The 20,989-nt window shown below is 41.0% G+C and overlaps 1 protein-coding gene across 2 annotated transcripts in view; it reads right to left on the bottom strand.

Moving 5' to 3' along the window:
- LOC135419443 (multiple epidermal growth factor-like domains protein 6) overlaps positions 1 to 20,989 on the bottom strand; it is a 192,870-nt gene that overhangs the window by 70,052 nt on the left and 101,829 nt on the right. For both annotated transcript variants that reach the window (XR_010432993.1, XM_064665802.1), the window contains exon 5: positions 19,265 to 19,387. Coding sequence is in view for 1 of the 2 variants with exons in the window: in XM_064665802.1 (XP_064521872.1) it covers positions 19,265 to 19,387 (123 nt within the window). In the remaining variant the exon portion in view is untranslated. The remainder of the gene's footprint in view (positions 1 to 19,264; positions 19,388 to 20,989) is intronic.

The following is a 20,989-nucleotide window of genomic DNA, read 5'->3' as shown; positions in this document are numbered from 1 at the left end:
ACAGGGAACGAGTTAGGGTTAGATAACATCTGAGCTTGTAGGTACCACTGGTCAAACATATGGCTTCAGTAAAAATTTGCTGTGTGAAGATTTTCTTCTGCATCAGGCTTTTAATCCTATTAGCTCCTGAGGGTACAACCACATACAACTGACATAAATGCAAAAGAGTCATGCTCTCCATCACCATTGTATTTTCAACCATGGAATGCACGGAGAGCTTAACAAGCAAATTTAAAAATTTTGTCCTGCGTTTTCTGTGACTCTTGTCATAGAATCATAGAATCACAGAAGGGTTTGGGTTGGAAGGGACCTTAAAAGCTTATCTCATTCCAACACCCTGCATTGGCAGGGGCATCTTCCACTAGACCGGGTTGCTCCAAGCTCCATCAAGCCTGGCCTTAAACACTGTCAGGATGGGGAAGAACGTTGTCCCTTGATCTTAGTTGTGTTCACCTGAACTTCTCACAGCATCTTCTCTGATGACCTCCCAAAAAAGTGATGTGAGTTCCTGCTCATACCTTTTCTGAAGCTAAGCAGGTATCATTCCATATTTCAAATTTTCGGGGACTACATTCAAATGAAGAGGGAAATGAGCATTAAACCAACTTGAGAACACTGCTGTAATGTTTTCTCTGAAAATGATGGACAATGACGGACAAAGACCAAGAACAGTTTAAGTAAACAGGTGAAGGTCTGAAACAGACCCATAAAACTGAATTTCCAAAAGTACCACATAAGCAGTTTCTGCATCTTTTCAGCAAAGCCGAGCTGCTGCAAATAGCAGTTGATTGGCATGTTGACACCCTTACCTTAAAAATCAACACAGAGGTCACTGAAAGTAAGGGTCAATTAGTCCATTCTCTGAAAAAAATTCACCTGGCAGGTTTTGGCCTAGAATTTGTCTGCCCTTTCCATAACAGTCCATAGGAACGGCAACTCCGCCTCCCCATCTTACGCAGGGGCAACGCTGGTACTGAATTCTCCCAAACACCATTCTCCTCCCAAAGCCAAACCTCTCTCCTGCAACAGACATCTAAAAGGAACCCCCCTTTCAACACTAAAGCCTCTTGTTGATTTAATTGCCCTTTACATCATGTTCTGAAATCATTTAATGAGGGGCAAATCCGCAAGTGCTCCTGTGGGGAAACGAGCCGGCAATGAAGGGGTTTCCCTCCCATACTGCACTTGAGGAACAAGGGGTCTGGCTTTCATATCTTTGCTGTGGATGTATCTGCTTTGCATTTAGCTTTCATGGTTAACATATTTTTAATGCTTTTATGTTTATTCCATTTTAGAAAATCTAATCAAAATTAAATGAAAAGGGAAGTTTTAAAGATGATTTGGAAATGCACAACATCCCAGTCCTAAGGAAATGTATTTATAAAGTTATATTTTAATACTTCACATGTGAATTTCCCTCTCCTAAAATGAAGTCCTGGTGTTGACTGGTGTTTAAATTCAGACCATTTGTTAACATGAACCATTTTTTTAAACTTCTGCTATATTTGCCATTTTATTAGGCTGTATACTACATACATTTCCTACTGCCTGGAGACATCTGGAATTTCTCCTTTTTTTAAAACAGAAACTTTGCTTTTTAAAATGTAAACAGTAAACAGAAAATGTTATTCAACTTGTTGAATTCCATATTGTTGAGAACCAGCCTGAAAAATGCCAGGGCAAAATCAAACCCAGGAAACTATTTGTATTGAGTATCTGAGAAATAAAATTAGAAAAAAGACTCAGAAAAATAGAACAAGGAATCAGCTGAACTATATAGTATGCCACATTCTAGTATTTATACCTCAATAAACTCAAACACTGGGAGCTTCAATATATTCATTTTATGGGCTACAATCAGCTGCAGATTTTTTCTCATACACCAAATGCAGTTTTAAGTTAGAATATTGGCACTTGCAAAGGAGAAAAAATAGTCCAGATAATAAAAACGAGCTTGGAGTTAGTGCTATTCATTAGTCTTGATCTGAAGATTTAAAAGAAGGGACTTGGTTTAAGGGGAGCTCTGAGCCCAGCAGCTCTTCCTTCAATGGTATTTCCCTCATGCTGGCACATCCCAGAGGGTCATAAAGCAATGATATTGCTAAAAGGCAATATAATTCAATGAAAAATAAAAGATCCCAGAATACTTGTATAGTTGAGCTGGACCTACCCCCACCCTGAGACTCCCTGAAGCAAGTGGGGGGAAACCAGAGGTGAGACCCTCAAACCCACAATGCAACTCCACGACACCACATGAGCAGCAAACCTGATGACAGACGATCCCTTCCAGCCTCAGCCTTCCTCTGCAAGATCAATATTTTAAGGATTACACGTTGAAAGATTCCTTCACATCCCACAGATAAAATCAAGAATGATGCGAGGCGCAGTCGCCTTTCTGCGTCTCCTCCATCTCCAGGCCAGGAAACAGCTTCGCCCACATTTACAGCAGAAAAATTCCTTAATTATTTTGTCTGGTGAGCAGTCTGGAAAGCAGACACTGATCTAAGTGCTTGAACTGCACTTGAAAGTTTTAAAATTCCAAACTATTTGAACTTTTACGTTGGAACTGCTATAGTAGTAAAGGATACACACAGCAAGAAAATAACAGCCTATGGTGCTGTAGGCACACAAATAGCCATTTATTTTTCTACATGGGAATAGCTACAGAAAGATGAAAGTATTCTAGAATAATAAATGTATAAAACTATTTTTAAGTATTCCAGAAATATAAAGTCATTATATTATAATTCTAGAATATTATTGGATTATGGAAGATTGTATCTATGACTAAATTTGGATTCGTTTTCACTGCAGATCAAGCTGATCTGCATGCTCAACTTTCTATAGTTACAACTTAGGATGCTTATCTGAATAACCTGAATTTCAAGCCACTCATGGCTTGCTTATCACAAGTCAGACTATGATGAAAGCAACTGAATTCCCACAAAACAGAGGGAAAGCAATCCACAGAGACAAGAGGGGAAATGAGAATTGTGTGCTGTCCCCAGGCTGCCTTGCCAAGGGCTGGGGTGACCAAAGCAAAGGTGGCACTGTGGATATTCTCCTCCTCATTCTTGGAAGATTTCAACAGAGGTGTCTTATAGAGGGATTCCCTACTGAAGGTATCTCCCTGTGTTCCTGTTTACCCACTTTTCACCGGGAACAACCTGGGAGGAATAATCTGGTACTCAATAAAACCCAATAGTCTGTGTGTTTCCAAGATGTAAAGTATTTTAGCCATCATGACATGCATCTCTCAGGTCTCTTTACGCTTCTGAGGTCTGTGCATTTGGACTGACCTTTCCTCCATCCCATCACAAGGTATATCCCAAGTTCCAAACACGGGAAAAGAGGATGCAATGTACAAATGCCCACCCTGCTGTCAGCACTGCGCCCTTTCCAAGGGCGGGTCCTGCTGAAGGAGTTACAGGTTAAGTCCTCCACACCCCTGACTAAGGGACCTGCTAACCTCCAAGGAGCTTTGTCCCTAATTGATTTGAGGACCCTCATTGGCAATAGTCTGTTTTCTCTGCCCAATGCAGAGCTGTGTGACTGCTTGTTTGGAATTCAGGGTCATCACATCAGTGGCTTTTTCCATATCATTACTAAAATGTTAGGAACAGTTATGATCAATCAGTTCCTAAAAAATACACCAACAGTGGTGTTAAACACTGGTAAATACTAAACCTGAAATCATGTTTTTTACAAAGGAAAAAAAAAAGCAAGATGCTGCAAGATCAATTCCCTAACTAATAGCTTTGCTTTTATAAGAAATGTAAACAACATACTGAACTAAATCCCAAAAGAAGGAAAAAGGCTGTTTTGATGGCAGCAGGACTGCTTTTTTGCATTATCCTCTCAATTTTTATGATATTTCCCCTCTTTTATGACCATGCTGAGCAAGACAGAGTTGTGAGTGGGAGGACTACTTTTCAGCTCCCAGTTTTTAAGTTCTCCACTTGGAACAGCCTGGTAGCACTTGCAGGTCAAGAGCTGCAACCACAGCTCCCACAGCCCCGAATGGAGGAGAGCTGATGTCGCCAAAGGCTCTGGTGCCTACACTACAAACCAGGTACATCCTTAAAAGTGCACGTAAACACCTGAAGGATCACATTTGAGAATCCTGAATGGAAAGAGAGACGGTGTGCCAAGGGTATCCCAGGGATGGCATTCACACTGAGGACACTGCCAAGAGCACCACGTGAAGTCCAAGTGGGCACAGGGTGACAGCAAAGTTTAACTCTCAGGGAGCTTCACCGAGCCAGTGGCGTCGCTTCAGGGTGACAAATGAACAGGATTTCTCTCTTGGATATAAAAACATGCACAGATTGAGAGCTGTTCAAAGCCAGTACTTTCTGACAGATAAACAGAGACAAAATTTCCTCTTCCCAGCGCCCAGGCACTGATGGAGAAAGAAACCAGAACTGGATTGTACCGACCTTATAATTTAGATGAGATATAAGGAAAAATATTAGATTAGATATAAGGAGGAAAAAGGGTTGTAAAGAACTGGAACAGGCTGCCTGGGGCAGTGGTGGAGTCACCATCCTGGAAGTGTGGATCTATTTATTTATTGGGTTTTTGGCAAAAATTCTACTTTAGCAAGCAAAGAACACCACAGAGAGACAGGAACCAAGGAGTTCTGAGCATCACCCACCTCACAAACACCAGAGACTTCCTATGGATTAAAATATTTCTGTCCAGCTGCAAGCTGATGTAAGAACCCTTTCTGTGTCCTTGCTGGCACAGTCACCTGCACCCAGAAACCCAAACCACTACAGTACCATCTGCAGATCTGGCCCAAATAACTTTCACAGAAGTATAACTACACCCTTTTTAGCAGAAATCCTGAGAAATACTACATAATATTGGAATGAATGACACACACGTTCCCATTTCCCAGCCACCACAATCCCCCAGCTCGCTCAGAAAGGATGTGACCAGCAAAAGCAGAGAAACACAAAACCCTGCTTGTATTTTACTTAGAGGACAGTTTATTCTGGTGGTTTTAAAGTCAGATTATAATTAAAAATAATTATAGTAATTATTTATTTAAAAAAAAAATCATGACCAAAAAGAGGAAGCATGGTCTAATCTTTGCAGGATTATCTCAAAATTCAGTAAAATCAGGTTTTGGCTCCTCTTTACCCAGAGAGTTCTGCAGGTCATTGGTCCCCATTGACATTGTGGGGATCAGCCTGTTATGATGGTGATAGAGAAAGAGAGAAGAATGGATCTTGAGTAAAGAACCACAACGAGAAATCTTAAATGCCTCTATTTAAAATTTTCACAAGTGCACAAACTGTTCAACTTGAACATTCATTTGGAAGTAAGTTCCAACAATCTGTCTTATCCCTCCCTTGCCCTGACCAGATCCCCCATCTCTTCAGCTGAAGATCTTTTAGTACATCTGACATGAAAACTCTGATTGTTTGCTATTTAACATGCTATTTAAAATCAACAAAGATGCATGACAGTGCTTTCCCTTCTGTTATTTGTAACTACACTGTGACTACTCTCTTCTATATATTCCAAAGGATGTTTAAACCTCACACAAGTTATGAAGTGAAAATATCATATGGTCTTTCCCCACTAATTTACATGGTGTATTTTACACATTAATTTAGTGTGTCTCTAAATTAAATAATTTATGCACTTAAGGGAAGGAAGGGAAACAGGCTTGGTTCCCAGCCATTCTTAAGTTAATCAAAAAAGTCAGAAATTATTCTATAAAAGTAAAACTGAAAATAAGACCTTGTTATTCTATAAGTAAGTAAATTAATAATAGATTCAACTCACAGCTTCCTTTAAATCACAATCTCTCAAGTCTCAAGCTTAAAAATGTCCGTAATTTGACAACCAGTGTGAATCCTTTCACAAATGCACTCAGTACTAAGCAGGACATAATTTGCTCTTGCATCAGAAGTTTTTTAAAGGATCTCTCCTGCTTTACTAACACTAAAGTGGTTTTCAGGGCTTGAAACTTTGATTGGATGAGGTTTGAAACTCCTGTTACTCGAAAAATATTTGTCCATCTTTTCCACCATGAAGGAAGTTTGACATTGGCACTGACTCGAGGAAGTAAAATACAAGTTTAAAGTCTGGGCAAAAATAAAGTCTAAAATCAAAAAGGAAAAAAAAATGTTTATATTAATATAAAACATATTTCTTTTTCATTGAACCAAAGAGAGCAGCAAGGATTGAGAAGAGCAGTTTTGGATGGCTGGGAGATTTTAAATTGCAAACCCCCTAGTCTAGGGCATTTTTATGCTTCACAAAACCCCACAAATATGCTACAAGCTCTTTTGAGTGGTCTGCTAGAACCTGGTGTTAAAACATCTCCATGAAACAGCTTTCAGCATAGATAAATGTGCTCCTGCAGAGCCAGCTGGGTCATTTTGAACTGTTAGTGCTCCCAGGCTTTTATTTTTGCTCCTCAGCTATTTGCTCTGCCCTTTCCTGGCCCCTCTGATGGATTAGATGAGCATCCCTTGTCTGCTCTGGTTCCAAGCCAGTCAGGTTACCCTGATCACTGCAGCTCACTCACATTCCTGTAAGTCACAGGTGTCCAAGGCAAGGCTGCTACAGTGGAATTAATTAATGGAATGGCTTCAGCAAACTACCAAAAGGGACACATCAGGTCTGGTAAGTTGCTGGTTAAAAGGCCTGGTTAGTGATTCCTTACCCATTTAGCCTCCACAGTGAAGGAGCACCCTTATTAGTGCAGTCAGATTTCTACATTTCTTCACCCAGGATTAAGGACAAAGCAGCTTTAACCAGCACCCCTTTGGCAGGACTGTTCAATTAGCCACGCACAGAAACAGGCTTTCCAACTTACCTGATTATTTACCTTCCCCTGAAAACAGGGAAAGTAAATAATGGCATTAAATAACCAAATTAAATAACCAAAGCTTTTTGTACTGGATTCATTGTCTTTCAGTCTGTCACCTCCCTTCAGATCTCCCTTGGAGATTTGGTCACATCTTAGAGGAGAATCTTTTACCCTGTAATTGGTACCTTGCCCTAGGCTTCAGATGTTTTCCCAGGTAGTTTCAAGGATTTCTAGCTGTGCCTAAATTGGGTTTTCCTTTCTCTTACCTCTGGTTTATTTCTCTTTATACAGAGAACACCAAAGGACAGACACCACAGTGCTGTGAGATGCTGAACATTTCATCGATGGGACCGTGTCTGCCTTAGGTAATAAACACTTATGCCCAGATCTGAAAGGAGACACATCTCCTGATGCCTGTTTTAAAGGAGGGAAGAGGATAGAGGCATCTCCAAGCCATGGCATTTTTGACAGATCCATGGAGCAGCTGTGGAGAAATGGCCAGAGCTGCTTCCAGCACACTGTGACCTCCCCTACAACCTGCTTTTGGGGAGGGGACTTTTACAGGCACTGAAAGGGACAATTCATCCCATCAAGTCTAAAAAAACCGGATTCCATTTCTTGATCTTGGCTGTATTGGAGAATAAACAGATGAAACTGCTGAGATGTCACACAACCCTGTTAGTGGGGCCACGGCTGATTGGAAAGAATGACACTGACCTGCCAAAGATCCTGGTAATTTGAGTTCACTGTTGGGATGGGGGAGGAATATATCAGGGGAAAAGATGCTCTAAGAATTTTTCCTTGTTTGTTTATTTTTTGTTTGTTTGTTTTTTAATACTGCTTTCATGTGAGAATGGGCACAAGGCAACCACTGAAAGTGGTGACTTGTTCCTCACCAACGCCTGGATCCCTCCACCACAGTTCATTTCTCAGATGTCCCCCAAGAGACCTCCTGGACAGAGTGAACTGAAAAGAGAAAATTGGCCAATATTTGTGCTGCCCATTTCTTCTCACTTTCAATGCCTGACATGCCACTCTCTCCTGAGATATTTAACAGTGGTTTAGCTCAATAAACATCCAAGAGTTCCTCATCCACAACTCTATATGCAAACCATATGTTGCAGTTGAAAACCCTGAAGATTATAATTAGAACTGTCCATTCAATTTAAACAAAGTCAAGAATGAAAACTATTTCAAATTCAATAAACAGGCCATTTCAAAGTGTAGACACTGTGGAGGACAAGCTTAACAACTTAATTGACAGGTAAAGCTTCATTTCTAATCCTCATTTTGATATCATCTGTAGCCTCAGGAGTCAAAACACATCACTGCTCAGTCCTCAAAATATGCAGAGAAAATGAAAATGTCAGCTGAATGAAAAAAAGGAGAAGCATCTGTTTGATAGCTGTGTAAGCTTGTGATATGTAAACTGCTTTGGAGTCAAGCAGCTCTAATTAGAGTTTCAAGGCATTCTTCATTAAATATACACATACAGACACATATATATATATAAGTTTTGAGCAATTATTTAGACCAGCTAATTTGCAAGAAAATCAGGGTATAGAATTAAAGGAAGGAATACGATAATTTCACAGACCTCTGAGAATACCGTGATGTTTTCACACAGCTGTGAAGAAATACATATTTTCCACCTCTTCACAAAGCAGATCTGTACATTTTTCTCCACTCTTAGTCTTTAAAGCAAAAAAGAATGATCCATTTTGGGACCTCAGTGCAGCACACAGCATCTCAGCAAAGAAAAGCCAAAAAGGAAGAGTGGTAGGGTTACCAGCCTCCACAGTGGGGTTACACTAATAGATATTTTGGCAACTGCACACCCTTGAAGACTCCAGCTCCCATCAATATGAAACCCACACAGATGGACACAAAGTCTTGGTGGAGAACTGGTGCCAGGATAAGTGAATGACCACATGAAACAACATGGAAGCAAAAGCTGAAGAACAATAATTCAGATAGATGTGTAACTTAGGCTCTTATAAAATGTTTATATACTGGAAAAAACAGCTTCATTAATTTCACTGTTTCCTGTAGAAAAGAAGTGAATGTACCAGCGGTAAACAGAGAAGTCAGAAGGGAATGTTTTGCCTGTGCTGAAAGAAAACAATAGAATTTTATGCAATTTCTCCTTAGGAAAAAGGCTTTGAGATCCCCAGCAGCAGCAGCAGCAGCTACTGCAACGCTCCTGCAAGATTTTGTGACGTGGGCCGGAAGAGGAGAGGGAAAATTTGTTATGGGGCCATCAATTTTTAAATACAGCTCCTCAGCATAATCCAGTTGGGCCATGCTGGGAGGCAGGAGGGTGGCAAAGGAGGAAAGGATCTCTGTGAGGACGTGTACTTAATAAGGGACAGCGTGATACAGCCCAGACTCCTTGTGTGGACTCAGATCTGAGCCGCATTAAGGAGGTTTATATGTTGGGCCATCAGCATCTTTTCTCAGCAGGACATGGTTGCTTGAAAGAGCAGTTATGGAATAAAAAGAGAGGAATGCATGATCTGATGAGAACACCTGTTTTTTGCCAGCAGCAATATTAATGAACACTTGCTGAGCTCCGTGAGCATCTTTACTACAAGAGAATGCGGAGAAGTGTGTTTTCCACACACAGTAGGTAAAAAATGCACAAGGAAATTATAATCATGCAGACACCTTTGTAATCTGATGTTTCCACCTTGTTGGAAATATGGATGTCATTTGTGACAAGGCTGTGCAGGACTAGGAGAGCAGGGAGGGCACGCACAGCATTCAGCCACCAAGCTCCATCTCTTCCCCTCTGAACTAGAGCCCACAGTACAGTCTCCTCCATCTCTGTGAGAGCTGGCTCCTGGCATTGCTCTACAGCCATTTGTTCATGGGATGCCTTTTCAGATACCACCACAAGCGTTCATCCCCCACTGGAGCCATCCCAGCTCCAGGACAATCTGTAACACAAATTGCCAGTAGGAAAATGCCAGCATTTTACAGAGATTTTCCTGCTCTGCTTCCTTATGACACACATCGCATGAGACTCTGCAGAGATTCAGCCACAAGAAGAGAGAAGTGGCATTAAGACATCCAAAACGTGTCCATGCCAGCTTCCAGAGCTGGATCCTAATCACAGAATGACAGAATGGTTTGGATTGGAAGAGAGCTTGAATATCGACCTGTTTTAATTCCCATGCCACGGGCAGGGACACCTTCCACTATCCCAGGTTGCTCCAAGACTCATCCAACCTGTCCTTGAACACTTCCAGGGATGGGGCATCCACAGCTTGTCTGGGCAATCTGTGCCAGGGCCTCACCACCCTCACAGTGAAGTATTTCTTCCCCATACCTAATCTAAACCTGCCCTCTGGCAGTGGGAAGCCATTCCCCTTTGTCTTATCACTCCTTGCCCTTGTCCAAATTTGCTCTCCAGCTCTTGTATCCCCTGAAAAGGGAATAAGATCTCCCCGGAGTCTTCTCTTCTCTGAGCTGAACCACCCCAACTCTCTCAGCCTGTCTTTGTAGGAACAATGACACCTGCCACAGAAGAATTTATTTTACCTGCTTTTTTTCCTCTTCCTGAGATTAAAAAATCACATCAAATTAATCACTTGATTGCTCCATTTTTATTACTTGTTTTTGAACTCCTTGGCTGACACTGAGTCTCTTTTGGGATAGGAGCTGTTAAAAGGTTCTCAGGTGGGTCTTTCACAGACCTGGTATGCAACAACAGCAGGTTTACTTCAAGTTGGTCTTCTAATATATCCCAGCTAAAGCCCTCAGGTACTCCTGTAATTGAAGTTTGAGTAATCCAATATGATGCTGATCAAACTACTGATCTTTTAATAACGCAGTGGAGCTCTCCCAGCAGTTGCTATCTCGCTGACAGCCATGTCTGGATCGCTTCCTTTGGGCCAAGGCTTTGAACAGAGAAGCTGACAGATTTCTGTTTGCTTTAGATTTTATCACAAATTGTTTTAAAGCTTTTTAAAGATATATCAGATGGCTCGTAAAATCCACAGGCATTTCAATTAAAAAGAAACCCCAAAACCAAGTTCTATTAGCTGTCCTGGTGAAGATCAGGATTAAATGCTTCTAAAGAGCAACATAAACACCACTCAGGAGCTGTGTTCCTTCATGTCTTAGTCCCTGTTTGTGGAGCCTGTAGGCAAAGCTATAGAAAAAGCTGTAGTTACCCTACACAATACTCTCCACTGCAAGGCGAATGTGAACATTTTTCCTCTCGTAATTTCCATTTAAAGTACAAATTCAGGGTTTCTAAGCCTCGCCTCTCCACACAAGAATAATTTGGCTGCAATTTACATTTTTGATGTGCTCAAAATGAACACCAAGATGACTCATGTGCTGTTTATAAGATGCTTATATTTGCTGGTAAATACCTTGCTACAAACAAGCTGTAATTTAAGTATTCAAAAGTCTTGCTTCTGCATAAAATTACTACTAACCGTAATTTTGGAGACCATGACCAGAGCTTCAATTTCAGGCTTGCAAAACTCTTCCTACATAATGATTCTTAAAAGTACGAGTGGATTTTCTTCTCTGACAACGGCAATCATTGTATCTCTGTAATTGCAGAAAAGATTACCTGGCTTTTAATTCACATTAGTCAGCTCCAACAATACTGTGCTTCTTTCCTTTCCTTTAAAATAAACTAATTATCGTCAATCAGCCCAGTGGAATGTTAACATTCTCCATAACCTGCCTTTCAGAGGTAGTCATAAATGCTAGAAACTAGCTAATATAAACTAATCAGAGCCCTAGAAATATCTCAAAACATATTTGCACTGCAGTCTATCATTTTTGTCGTATTATTTCTAAATATTTTATTTTGTCTGGACAATAATAGTCTTTTCAAATAGTTATATAATGCTTTTCATGTAACTATTCAAAGCTCCTGCATTAATTAAAAGCATTAAATCCTTGAGTAATGCAGCAAATACTACAATATTTCTGAACCTTAATTGTTTTCATTGTCAAAAGCTGATCAATACAGCCTTATTCATGGAGTTGTTTGGACAAAGAAAACTTTTCAGACCTTTTTTTTTTTTTTTTAGCTCCTGCCCAATTTTCTGCACAAACCCAAAACTGCAAGACCTGGAGTCACACACAGAGAAACCACGGAAGGGGTGACTGTCACTGTCCCTGTCCCTGCACTTCCCACAGCCACTCCTTTCCAAAGACAATGGCAAGTTACACTTCCCACTTTGTGCTTCCTTCCAGCTGGTAGAGCCCATGTGAGGCTTTTCAGCTCCCAGAGGACGACAAGGGAGCTGGGAGCCTTGGGAAGCAGCCCATGTGCCGAGTCTATAATCAGCTGTGACGCACGGGGAGCTTCGAGCGCCATATGGACGGGGCCAGCAGATGCTCTAGAGATGGGACTCTGCATTTGTTGTTACCTGTGACATCTAGAAACAAAGTTTTCCCTTTCAGTCCGTGTCAGATCAGTGATCAATAATTCATCTGATAAGTGGAATGCAAGAAGAGGTGCCAGTTTTCTGTGGGGTATGAATAATACTGTGCTTTTTAAAAGGCACGCCGCCTTGGAACACAGCAGAAGATGTGCAGCAGGAAATGTATGACACGGTGACAAGCTGCACTACACCCAACCCCATGTAATCCTGACATAACCTGAACATTAAACTGCCAGTTCCATGGTTTGTTTATGCAAAAGGCTGTTATTAAAACGGTGCAGTTGAATTAAGCATTCAAAGAGAAAAATCCAGGCACCAAAAAAAAAGCTCCATGGAAAAAAGAGATTTTTTTTTTTCCTCCATGAAAAAAAAGATATTTACCAGAATTATGTTGAAATAACCATTGAAATATAAGTGGTCCCAGCCTGCCTCAAGAGTCAAGGCTGTAAATACAGGTAGGGCTCCTTCAGTTGTTGCTTTGGAGCCTTGGATTAGGATAATGCTCTTGACACCCAACTGGTGTGCATAAAATTTCTACTTAAAAAGTGACTGAAAACTGACTGTGCCTGTTCTCAGCTCCAATCGATAAAAACATGCATCCAGGATAAACGAGCTGAGCCTTCAATGGCAATACTCACTTTGGAGGGAGCTGTCATAACTGTTAGCTTGTCTACCCCGAGGGATAGCAGATGTGAGAAATTGGGTGGTTCAGCTCACAGCCGCCTTTGTTTGGTGTGTGAGAGAGGAGTGGGGAGACTTTAGCAACAGTCGAACAGGAATCAGGAAAAAAAACTGAACAAGGGCAATTAAAATTCAACAATAAATCAATTATCAGAGCATCAGATACTCTTCTTGGCCAAGACTGACATAAATGCTCTAAACCAGGTTGGAAGTGTCTGTTCTGGCCTAAGTGATGTGTCCCTCTCCTGAATGAAGAGAAACAGCTCAGACACAAAATACTGGGATTTGCTGAGTTTAGTATATGACATACTCTAATAAGATTGAAAGGTTTATGTGTCCCCAGTGTGTCACTGAGTGGATTAGGCTGGGGAGGCCTCACAAAAAGCAAGGGGGCTGACCAGGCCAAACCAAGGCATTTGCTGTGCTGACAGCCACTGCCAGCCTGGAATGAGCCCCTGGAATCCAGCTCAGGTTCCTGCCTGCTCGGGCTTGCCATGAACCAGGACTTAGGTAATCCATTTAAAAACTCCAATAACCTACAGCCAATGTTACCTTTACCATGAATCTGTTGTCATTTTTACTACCTATTTTGAGCACATTCTTTGGTGTAGAACTGCCAGGAACAGACAAATGCAGATAGATGACACTATTTGCCTAGGAGAATGTAACAGCTTCACACAGCTATTGATCCCAACCAGATCCCAGCTGGCTCCAATGCGGCATAGGAGACTGTAAGGAAGGTCAGAGGAACCACCTCCAGCCTTCATTTCTTCTCAAAAGCCAGAAACAAACACTTAAAAAAGACAATTCTGAAAGAATTTTACTCAGGAGTAGAAATAAACTCATATTCCAAATAGTTTGCAAACGTAGCTGTGAATGTCTCCAGTAGTTTCTGCCAGGAGTGTTTTCACAGCCGAGCACAAACACCCCTCAGTTCTCCTGCCTAAATGCAACAGTGTCCAGAAAACCACAGAAGTCTGAGTGCATAATGGTGTTTATAATGCACAATTAATCCTTAGTCTTAGTTAATTTAGTTCCCTTTATAAGAGAAGTAGGGGAACCTTTCTTTTTTTATTGTCAACTGGGATCTGAAATCAAAAGCAGTAATTATGCTTCTTGCTTGTGACTAAAAATACTTATTTGACAGGTAGGAGCAACCATAAATAAACAATATTTAAATGTAAAAACAGATATTGCTTCTTGTTGAATTAATTTCAAATATCAGACACTTACCAGTATTCTGGATGTGCAAACTAATGGAGAAGAAAATGTTTATTCTTAACCCCCTGGCAGTGCTCCACAGAGTTTTTTTATACTTTGAAACTTAAATACTTGGAATTTTCTGACTTAGCCCCGAAAGCAGAAGTCCCAGGATACCTGAGAGCAACTAACCACAGCATTGGAAAAATGAGAAATCAGGTTTTACCTTCTTTCCCCTCAAAAGTCTTTTTCTTTTGCCTATTCTTTTTCTTTTCCTTTTAGAATTGCTGTAAAATTCCAATACGCTGAAACACCTTAGTTATCAAGATTGTTCACGTGGGGTCAGTTAAGGTCATGGACGGAATTGTCTGTTGCCCTAACTCTCTGAGGTGGACATTGGGGGGACAGAGTAATTCAGCTACAAATAATTAGATAATTGTGATAAAATTCCTGCAACTGGATTTATTTCCTTTTCTCAAGACAAGCTCTTGAAATAATGAAAGACAAAGAAGTCGGGGTGGCTACACCTAATGAAGAAGTACCTTCACTTGACTGCCCTAAGAGCTGAGTTCGTGCAGTTTGGTATTTGTTGCAGCTGTAATAAGAACTGGTATATTTTTCCTTTTTGTGAAATGTATTTTCCTGGTTCTCCTTCTGTTGAAGTGATCCTGGAAATAACTACCTCTGTGTCACAGCATGCTGACACTACGTGTTGAGTCAAATGCAACTTTCGGAGATAAAACGATGCAAAAGCATCTTGAATCCCTCCAGTGGACTAAACTCCCTTGTTCTAAGAAAAATTAAATAAATGAATTAAAAATGCCTTGGCAATTCCCTAGAGCTGCATGGTATTATGTCCTTCAGGTTTTAGCCCAGGACATGGCAGAAGCCTGCAAATTGATTTGTTGGGCAGGGAAAACAGTCCAAATGCAGAACTAACGTTTGTTCTCTTTGACAAAACCAGAATTTGACAAGAATAAGTTATATCTCAAACCTTACCGACTTATTATACGCTGAGGTCACTTTAATAAACACTTCCTGACTCTCAGATAAGTCCCTCAGTATTCCTTTTAGCCCAGCTATTAACTCTTCTGAGGCAACAGTGTTTGGAGAGTTCCCATCCATCCTGGGATCAAGCTCCAGCAGTGACACTGGTGACTCTCCCATTACTGGGGTAACCAGCAGTGGCCCTGCAAAGTCACACACTGGCCGTGGAAGCAGCTGCTCCCAAAGTCCCTCTGGCAAAGGTCAGGAAACCTGCCAGGGCTCTGAGGTTTGACCAAAACCCCCAGGGACGGGGTTACTGCGATTGCAATATCACTCTAATCAGTAAAATAGAAGCTTCTTTTCATCAACAGTTAATCACAGAACTTCACTTGCCTCTAAGTTCCTTCAGTTGCCTTGACAGATGAGAGCGCAATAGCATAAATAAGAAATGACAATTTGCCAAAGAAGGTTAACATAAGGTCATGACCTTTTTTCTAGTTGACTTCTGCAGCTTATTCATGTGTGAAAACACGCTTTTGTAGCTGTAACCTCAGCATCCCTTACAGATCTGGACTTGTGCCAACAACTGAGCTTTAAAATTACCATTTAAAATGGTATTTATGTTCAGAAAATACCAGTTCTGCCTTTTGCAATGCTTGAGTAGAACTGCTTCGCATTAGAATAAAATATTAAATGTCTATACATTTCACAGCATATCTCACTGCCATGGGTTGTCAGTGGTGCCTCTGCTTAACAAACAAGGAGGTATTGCACACACACACATTTCCACTGCCTTCCTCAGACCATGTTACAGCTTTCTGAGCAAATCCACTCACAGACCCTGACGAGAAATGTCCCTGAAACACCACACACCAGTAGAGATCCACAGGGCACAGCATCAGGCCAACAGTCATACGCTAGTAAATGTCAAATCCTAATTTGTCATATTATTTGTGCAGTGATTTAAATCCAAATCCCTTCTCATCACTCATTTCCATCAGACACATGAAGAGCGGGAGGGAAGCAGGAGCTTTCTGTCACAATCTGTAATGCCTGTGCCAGTAACTGCCAGAAAATATTTCTCTGTCAGAGAAGCAAACTGAAGTTCTGAGCATGAAGGCTGGAGAGTGAAAGCTGCAGTACAAGACGGAGATAATTAGTTTTGAAAGGCTAATCAGGTCACAGCTCTGGCTGGCATTTCTTTAGAGATGCACATGCCTTCACCTCACCACAACTTGCCTCTTGGTGCAAGTATCCCTCACTGAAGTGAAGTAAGACTTTACATACCACACATCTCTGAATGATGTATCCTGCCATAAGAGCCCCCAGTTATTTAGGAAAGATCCCTCAGCAGGAGCAGCATGGACCCCAAAGTGCGGGGTGTCCCAGGCTGTGTTGCTCAATCCCTTTCCCCACGTGGCTCCAAGCAGCCACAGAACCACCTGAGGAAGGGAAGGTTTAGTCAAAGCTGAGAGCAATAACTATTTTAAGATTATCTCAGCTATTATATTCTGTTGTCTTGTGCATATTCATGGAGCCTTGTGTCTTGCACACTCCTTTGACACACTAGAAGGTGGGGATGTTGAGCATCCTCAGCTCATTCTAGCTGTGAAATTAGGCTTTAGAGTCTCCAAAAAAAATTGCTCACAACCCGTCCAGCAATGATTGATCAAACCAGCAGTACACTTCTTTATGTTGTTGGATTCCCTTCCTTAGCACTAAACAGCTACAAACAGCTAAAAAATATTTTAAAAAACCCAACAGTTATTTCCTGACAACATCTTTCCCTTTTGTCAGAAGGATACCCTATTTTGTTTCTGAAAAACACGATCAATCTTTCCACTAACAATGACTTGCTGAATAAAATCTGTGCTACTTCCATGCTGCTTTTCTAACAATGCACCTTATTTGTACCTTGGCTTATAAAAAACCCTGTACACCAATCGATCATTTCAGTCACCAGTGAAATAAAACCAACCATGAGACAAATAATGGGAGCAGAACAATAGCGAACACCTATTTAACGCTGGAGTTTAGACTGAGGGGTAACACAAAGCACAATGATGCTATAAAGGCAGAAAGAATGTAACAATAAGCCTTATTCTTCCAAAAACTCTGGTTAACCTGAATGAGAAACTGTTTTACTCCCATCTGCAAAATGACTCCTTTGAGCAATGCAGAGGCATCAATAAAACACCAATTCAGTGGCATGTCCTAAAAGACCTTCCAGCAGCACAGGCAGTTTTGTTTGGAAGCTCACTTTCCCCTCATGCTGTAATCAACCACTAAGTTACTCATATTGTAACATCTGATGGCCAGAAGTTGGCCAAAGCTGGCCTTTCTGCAGGTCAGTACAGCTCCTTGTATTATCACCTCTGCAAAAGGTCAGGTGTATTTAGTGTCACCACTATGTTCACTTTGTTCTATGACTTGAGCCTTTCCAGTTCATTGTGTTTCCATTTTAGTCTAAATATTTAAAAAAAGTGGCTTCAAAACAGCTAATATCTTCTCCTGCAATTCTCGGTCAGATAAAATACAGTACAAGAATCAAATACCTTAAGCTCTGTTTGAGTTTTTAAAGCATGTCAAAATGCTAGAATTTAAAGTATATTTTAAGAATAAATGAATTATGCAGAAGGAAGATTAATTTAATTAACTATTTTAAATCACAAAGGATTCTTGCATGCCAAGAAAATTAGGATTACAATGAGTAGGACCTCTGCTTTCAAAAACTTGGGGTTTGGACAACTTTTATGCAGACTTGAAATCAGTTAAGTAGTTATCAAAATATAGATCTGTACACTGGTTCATGGGCATATTACCATTCAGTCCCCAAAAGAGGTAGGAGCAGTCTGAGGTGAAGTAGCAGGAACCTGTGAATCACACATGGTACTCCTGGGCTGAGGTCTCAAAAGGACAAACTGAAAGCATGGAGGATCATAACAAAATGCTTCAATCAAAATAAAATAATCATCTACAGCTTGTTCACACTCTCAAGGTGGATCTCAAGTGATAGGTTGCTGTAGAAAATAATTCTATCATCTTTTAGTGAAAAAAAGAAGTTCAGACAAATCAATTATAAAGTTAGGATAAAGCATATGACAAGCAAGAAATACAGTGCTTTGTATCTGTATTTAATCTTGAAAAGGAGTTGGACAATGGTAAGAGGAAATCCTGGAAGAAGTGAATTTGTCAGACACTGTGCAACAGGAAAAGCCAGAGAAGACAGTTTCTTGTGAAAAGATGATAATACAATTCATGAAAACCTACCCTGCAATAATAAAAAAACCACCAATGGTGCAGTTACAGTATCAATGAAATGCAGCAGAGGGTGGAATCCGGGCACACAGCAGAGCTCTCGAGATCATATGGCAGCACACACTCATTACCTGTGTCAGGGGAGAGCTCAGGAGGAAGGAACTGCTCTGGCCTGCAATCCATTACACTTTGGGTACCTTACACCTCACCCGACCTCCTCTGCCTTTTGCAGCATCTGATGCTGCACAAAATGCAGTGACTGTAGGTCAACACATCACCTGGGCTTGTTTACACCTGCTCTGTTTACCAGTCAGAAGACTGACCATAATTCATTATGTGTTCTAACACAAGCTTATGTGATATTTTCCTTCTGCACAACGTCGAGCTTTTGCATAAGAACAAATTTTACCCTATAATGCACTAACTAGACTTATATTTCCCTTAGGAAAAAGACAAATGGGTTTACATAGCATGTGGTTTTAAATCCTTTTTTATTCGGTTAATCTCTAGCTGTGGAATTGTGATTGAAATGTGAAATGTATGTGTATTTTCTGATAAGGACCATTTTGCTTTAGAGGCAGATGAAATATTATCAAATGTATACACTTTCTTCAAGTTTTTAAATTGATGATGGAAATCCCATAATCAGAACATGGCACAGCCAATCCAGGTTAAGTGATAACGTTTTTTCAACAAAATAAAACAAACCCCCAACCCTTTGAAGTGTTCTTACAGTTACATCTTCATAATCCAGGCATGAGAAGATCCGCACTCTCGACAACTCCAAGCACACGCTCTTCGGCTGGCGCCACATAAAAGCCAGCATTCCCTTCTCCTTACCAACATCTCGTCTGATTCCTTAATAGCAGTGAGACAGAGCACAAAACATTACCTCCACATGATTTTCCATCTTCCTCCAGTTTCTGGCCAGCTGGACACTTGCAGTGGTAGCTGCCGACGGTGTTGCAGCACTGGTCCTGACAGCCCCCGTTCTCCACGGTGCACTCGTTGACATCTGCCAGAAGAAAGGACACAGCAGTCAGTAAGGTGTGGGCATTGACCATTTTTCCTGGGGATTTGAGGACAGTTGTGTACAATTCCAATGTGACAAAATGAGACAGTTACTGGGATGTGCAGATAAGGACCTTGAAGCAACCCCAGGAGCAGCAACTCCCAGATGTGTTGCTGGGCCCCCCAGACCAACCAAGTTGTGCCAGGGGAAGTTTGGATTGGATATTAGGAAACATTTCTTCATGGAAAGGGTTGTCAAGCTCTCAGGCTGCCCAGCAAAGTGATGGAGTCACCATCCCTGGAGGGATTTAAGAGACAAGTATCACAGAATCATTACAGTTGGAAAACACCTGTAAGATCATCGACCCCAACCATTAGTAGATGTGGCACTTGGGGACACACTTTAGTGATGGGCTTAGCAGTGCTGGGGGAATGGTTGGACTTGATGGTCTTAATGGTCTTTTTAACCTAAACAATTTTATGATTCTAAGAGTTGCAAGGGTGGGATTTTCCTCCTCCTCTTCTGCACAGCCTGAGTGCAGAGTCCACCCGGCTCTGGCTGCAGGTTCTACCCAATTCACCAAATTCCACCTCTGTGCAGCAACATCAGGAACAACCTTTATACAGTCACTTCCAGCAGCCTCACTTGTGTATTATGTTGCTTCCAGCAGTCGTAGCAGAGATGAGAAACCTCTGAAATAGGGTAGTATTTTAAATCAATTAAGGTCCTGCTTTCTGTCAGGCACTGGTATCTACACACCTTATTCACCTGATAAGTTACTGTTTGCCTGCATGCAAAATAGAACCTTACCCATTATAAATGAAGAACATTAAAGAACAGCATGGAAAAAAGAAATAAGTAAATAGGCAGTCTGTGGCAGAGAAAAATCAATAGCAAAGACATATGCTTTTTAGCCCTGTATTTATGTACCCTATATATGGAATTCCAAAGAAATCATCAGGCCCAGGATGAGGTTGCAGGTGCCAGATCTCTCATCCACAAGGCCTTTGGCACTGGCTGGGATCACACATTGCATTCAGGCTAGAGAGAATGAAAATCAGGAGGAGGAAGATTAAGCAACAGAAGATAAGCATCAGCATGACTGTAAAAAACCACAGGCAGTTACTTCATATTAGCAGCACTCCACGTTCCCAATAGGGAAATGAGGCTTTAAAAAACCCCCATTTAATTAGTTTGAGAAGACAAATCAAAAAAAAGAATTTCACATTCATGCAAGAGAGGTGAAAGCCTTTCAACTGCAAACCTTCGATGTTAAAGACTAAGATTTACCAAGGTTTGTTAGCTCTTTGATGAGCTCGAGCTTCACTTTACTGGCTCATTTCTGATCCCGGCTAAAAGCCACAGGCTAAAAGAAATTTTTGAGGAGGTTTCAGACTATTAAAAAGCTAAAAGAAAAGTGTGTCATGAAACACAAATGTTTGTTAAAGTCCAGCTGAAGAGGCACGAACTCACTAGAAGCACCTCTAGACTCGATGCAACAACTGACACAATGAAAACTTCTTTGTTCTCAGTGATACTAAAAAACACTGACAGGCTACATAAAAAAATAAGTGAGTAAAACTCACTTATCTCAGAGCTACACAA

Source organism: Pseudopipra pipra, chromosome 10, assembly GCF_036250125.1.
Source record: "Pseudopipra pipra isolate bDixPip1 chromosome 10, bDixPip1.hap1, whole genome shotgun sequence".
NCBI lineage: Eukaryota > Metazoa > Chordata > Aves > Passeriformes > Pipridae > Pseudopipra > Pseudopipra pipra.
This window is presented reverse-complemented; position numbering and strand designations above follow the sequence as displayed.